The 5,729-nt window shown below is 40.5% G+C and overlaps 1 protein-coding gene across 1 annotated transcript in view; it reads right to left on the reverse strand.

Moving 5' to 3' along the window:
- The window catches only part of LOC106870652 (sushi, von Willebrand factor type A, EGF and pentraxin domain-containing protein 1-like), a 370,300-nt gene that overhangs the window by 206,480 nt on the left and 158,091 nt on the right, over positions 1-5,729 (reverse strand). The window contains exon 3 of the mRNA XM_052972378.1: positions 3,532-3,696. Coding sequence (XP_052828338.1) covers positions 3,532-3,696 — 165 coding nt within the window. The remainder of the gene's footprint in view (positions 1-3,531; positions 3,697-5,729) is intronic.

The raw sequence follows: 5,729 nt of genomic DNA on the forward strand, positions 1-5,729 counted from the left end.
TAGAACGCCTACATGGAATTGAAGTTGCACAAGTTTGATCTCGGACGGCAGAGTTGCTCGAGAGCAAGGTGGCACGCACGGTACCATTGCCTAGCTTCGGTCTCTGTTTGATCCATGACTGCAGTTCAGCCAAAGAGACGAGCTGCGGGAAAGCGCGTCTCACAAACGGTGACCACACCTGTTCACCGTCGTCGCAGTCTCTGCGCATGTCTGCGCATCATCAACCAAGGCATTCCAAGCCCTCCGTTTAGCGGGTGTTGAAAGCAAACAGATAGCCTAACCATCGGAACTGTTCCCTTCCACAAAAAGCGGAAGAGTATGCGTACCAGTTTAGTGATGGTAGGGTCAGGACAAGGCACGATGGACAGACGGTAATAGGTGACTGATGCAATGTACGCGTTCCCCACTTCCGCCCGACCTTTTAGGGATAGCTTCCTCTCGTCCCATTGCTGGGTGAGAGTGGCCACCCTACTCGTTATCTCGTCCCAATTCTTCTCCATTTGCAGGTCTGGTCCGAACCAGATCCCGAGCAATTTAACCGGTCCGTCGGTCCAGTATCCCACGATCGAGACACTGTTGGACGGCACGGGCTTGCTTCTCCAGGTGCCAAGCCGCAAGCTCACTGACTTTTCCGGGTTAATTTTTGCTCCCGTTACCGCTTCGTATTCTTTTAGTGTATGAAGACACGCTCTTCCTGCATCCCAGTTCTCGCGGGATGCCCCTCAGCGTCGCCAGCATCCGCGGTAGTGACTCTAGAGTCTATACGTACAGAAGCGACGAGAAGGGGCAACCTTGACGGGCCGAACGCGTGACGTTAAATGGTCTGGATAGATGACTATTTACGCGAACTACTGAGCGGATGCCGCTGTATAAGGCAGCGATCCAACCACGAAAGACAGGACCGAAACCATCCGCTCTAAGGAAAACCTCCAAGTAACGATGGTCGATCCTATCGAAAGCTTTCCATTGATCCAAATTGATCAGCGCCCCACCCATGCCAGGTTCCTTAACTACCCTGTCTATGATGTAGCGCATCAGATGGAGGTTGTCATGGATACTCCTGCCCAGCACGGCGCATGTCTGTGTTTTGTCGACCAGTTTCTGTGCCTTGTCAACCAGCCATCTTATTTCTATTTCTGGGGACACGTCTTTAATTTTTACCTTTGTTACAGACAGACAGATAGATAGATAGATAGATAGATAGATAGATAGATAGATAGATAGATAGATAGATAGACGGACGGACGGACAGAAAGACAGACATATCGATAGATAGATAGATAGATAGATAGATAGATAGATAGATAGATAGATAGATAGATAGATAGATTGGTGGGGATCTTTTGTTCTTGAATTGCATGGAGGTAACCTTCAAAGTAAGATGTAATAAACTTGTTGGAACTCCATGCCAAACTTTTGACATGATGAATCGCGTCCATGGTTTGAGTTTTTCTTGCCAAGTACCTTAATGTTATGGGCATTTAACTGGTTAAGATACCTGTCGTTCCTTAGTAAATGTTCTCTGTTTAGTGACAAGTATCTTCTTTCTACATTATTTCTCAGTCTCTTCGGTTTAAGGGCGGAGTGGAAGAAGCCTCTTTTTACACATACTCATCAATATCTCGTCATCATGGGGTGTGACTCTGTTGAAAATCGCTCTGTCCACTAGTAGATTGAGGAATTTTCTGCCGATGTCTGTGATTAGGTGCCTAAGTTCCTAATTATAGCAGGAATGGATGAGGCTTCTATAGATACGAACTTTTTCTCAGAATTTCTGTAGGAGTAACATTCGCATGTCTTACATTCAGGAAAATCAACCTTTATTAAGTTGATGGCAATAGCTATAATTAGGCGGAAATATTTGTAAATGCTTATAACACACTTCCTAAACGTATTCATGTTGTGGCCATTCCATGTGGTCATTGTTAGGACGTCGTCCACTGGTCATACACAGGACCGAACTGGGGAGTGTGTATGTATGTTTTTGTAAGGCAACCATGATAAATAACCCTATGATGTTAGCTTCATCGTTGCTCCTGATGGAAACGTCGAACAGTGGGTGAAACAAGAATGATGACTTCGTAGAGTTCACAGTGATTCTGACAAAGTTGTCACTAATTCTATTAAATTCTTTGTCGAAGAATTCAAGAGAAGTTATTTCGATATTAAACGGTGGAAAGTCACAATTTGAAATTGGGTGAATTTGCAAGTTGCTTTATTTTCGTTGCTTCCAAACCAGTTAATTAGAGTGGTGCTGCTATCCCATTTAATCAGGCCTGCAACCTTCCTGATATTCTGAGTAAATATCTTAATTTCTACTATAAGATAATCTCTATTAACCTTGTAAGATATTCCATATTTATAATCCTATTTCATATGAATAAATTATAGCCAAGAGCTGAGATTTTCATATGCATCGTATTAAACATAAATTTACAAGAACAAATTTCAGGAAGAAAATAAAACATGAATAAAGCAACATTAACCAGACAAGACAACGCATTCTTACTCGTACTAATACATACTTACTTGTACTAATACTGACAATAGATTAGTCTCCTCTGGAAAAACACATTTTTAGTAATGAAAAGAATAGCTGATGAATTGGCTATTCTTCCAACACGTTTGCTTAAAGCAAATTTAACTAGCAATATAAGTGAATTCTGCAATCTTCTGGCTTTTGATTTTATTGAATTGTAAAACAATATTTCGCATAAAATTTAGTAAACGTGCTAACGTTTCTGCCAGCTCGCCGCCTTTTGCTGTATTAATACAAGTGTAATACAGTTCTGTCGTAACCGTTTATTTACTTCTGTGCGTCTTGACAGATGACTTGGATAAGAAACTTGAAGTCATGAATTATTTAGTTGGACTAACCGGATATTAAACATTTATTCAACAAAGATATTAAATTAATCTTTATTTTGTTCGTAGGTTAATCATGCAATCATATTCATTACTAATCACACACACACACGCACACGCACACGCACACACACACACACACACACACACACACACACATATATATATAAACGTGTGGATTAGTGGCTAGGGTATTCGACTCACGATCGTAAGTGTGTGAGTTTGATCCCAGGCAGTACGTTGTGCCCTTGAGCAAGATGCTTTATTTCACATTGCTCCAGTCTATTCAGCTGGCAACTCCCCCCCCCCAAAAAAAAAACAAGTTGTACCTGTAATTCAAATGGCCAGTCTTGTCACATTATGAATCTCCTGTGAACTGCGTTAAGAGTATGCGTGTTCGTGGAGTGCTCAACTACTTACACGTTAATTTCACTAGCAGGCTGTTCCGGATCAATTAGAACACCGATGGACTGTTAATTTTGGCACTCAGTCGGTTATATTTACCTTCGCAGTAATATATTATTTAAAACGACTACGAAGAAAGTAAGGGACTCAATTTCTGTTATTTAATCTGGTGCTCCTCTGTATGTTTAGTTAAATTATTGAACGAACAATACAAAAGAAAGAATTAATGAGTAAAAATATATAAATAAATCTGTTACTTACTGAGACAAGCTGGCAGAGTGGTATTCCATTTGGTTCCGTCACATTGGAGAGTCCGTGATCCAAATAAATGATAACCGGCTTTACAGTCAAAGGTAATCATCCCACCGTTGTGTTTAATTGTTATTTGTCCATAAGCGAAGTACTTTGGTACTTTACATTTTGTACCTAAATAAACAAACAAAAATAATAATAATATTAATATTGCTGAAGAAAAGTTAGACTAACATTAAAAATCACATTCAATGTTAGAAATAAAATAATAAATATAAACGAGTGAGCCATCCCGGAAATAACTACATATCCAGTAATATACTGGAGAGCCTAAACACCCCATTCCCAAGCAATCATCCTAAAGCGAAATAGATAGGATATATTTAATCGATACACATGAAATTAGAAGAAAAGATGGAGTTCAAAAATTATCTGGAAGTAAGCAACTGAATAAGCAGATACGGAAAAATCAACAAAAAGATATGTTGTCTATGTAGTTTGTACAAACACAGGCATAAAACTATTCTGCACTATGTTTATATTCTATATTTAAATTAAGTGTTCTGGAATGATGCCAAACGGTTTGCTTATTCATTTTCTATTTTAATTAATATCCACTAGCTCAATGAGAAACCACTTCAAGCCACCTTTGATAGACATTTTCAGCACCACATTTTTCAATTGCAGTTTAGACCGGAGTTTTAGTGATAAGCCAAACTAAGCACACAGTAATACCTATTACATCACGTCATGTGGCGAAAACTTATATATATATATATAATATTGGTTTTAAACTTTAGCAATTGGGATGGGGAGAGGTTATGTCGATTATATCGATCCTAGTGTTCAACTGGTACTTATTTTATCGACCCCGAAAGGATGAGAGGCAAAGACCACCCTGACAGCATCTGAATTTAGAACGTAAAGTCGGAAGATATATATATTTTATTTGTTTCAGTCATCAGATCGAGGCCATGGTTGAGCACCGCCTTGAGGAATTTTTTGTGGAATCTATCGACCCCAGCACTTTTTTTAAAGCCTGGTACTTATTTTATCGGTCTCTTTTACTGAACCGCTAGCTTACGAGGACGTAGACACCAGTACCGACCATCAAGCGGTGGGGGATAAACGCAGATACACACACACACCACACACACCACACACACACACACACACACACACACACGTAGTTCAAATTTACAAAAGACAAAGACAGGTAAGGAAACAACAAGCAGGTGTATTAGCTTAACGCTCGGGAAGAATGGAAAAGTTTCGAGCCTACGCTCTTCGACAGAAAGGATTGAGAGGGAAAAAATGGAGAGGGAAAATGAAAAAAAAAAAAAAAAAAAAAAAAAAAAAAAAAAAACAGAGAGAGAGAAAACAAATGTGTAGAGATAAACGGTCTAACATGATGAAATGACCGGAAAAAAGAGGCTGAGCGAAAGGGAGACAATAATGGTGACCCGGCTGAACTAGGGTGTGCAAACACGTGTGTCTGTAAGGACGGTGTGTGTGAGTGTGTATGTATGAATGAGGGTGAGCGCATGTGGATGTATGTGTAAGCAAGCTTAAAATTGTGGGCCCTTTGTGTGCGTATCAGAGTGTGTGTGTGTATGTGTGTAATTAACCCAGTACATGCATTTTGTGAAGTGATGAGCGTTTTTGTGCGTGTGTATCCCCGAATAGACGTGTGTATATGCGTGTGAGGCTTTGTATAGAATGTATGTGAGGCTATCGTGTGTGTGAGCGTGTGCAAACGCTTCAGCCTGTGTGTGCGTATTTGAGCGTGTGTGCATGTGTATAAGTAACCTAGTGTGTGCGTTGTGCGGCGTGATGTGCGTTTCATGCATATTTTGTGTGAATGAGAAAAAATATCATGCATGCCTGCAAAGCACATCTCGAAGGAAGGAAGTCAATATGAAAACCAATAGTAAGGTCTGATGGCAGCAGCGTGAGCGAACACACAAACACAGAGAGATAAAGGAACGGTAACAAAAGTTGGGGTCAAGGACAGCGCCAGCGGCAACGGGGGGGGGGTAAGGGAAGGGTCATTGTGCTACTAATAACAACGATAACGGTGACAATATAAAAGGCATAAATCTATATACACACACATAGGTACACATGCGAAACACAGAGATGCGTACGTACACGCACGCACACTCACACACACACACACACGTACACACTCACACACACACACACAC

The sequence above is a fragment of the Octopus bimaculoides genome, chromosome 13, assembly GCF_001194135.2.
Source record: "Octopus bimaculoides isolate UCB-OBI-ISO-001 chromosome 13, ASM119413v2, whole genome shotgun sequence".
Taxonomy (NCBI): Eukaryota; Metazoa; Mollusca; class Cephalopoda; order Octopoda; family Octopodidae; genus Octopus; species Octopus bimaculoides.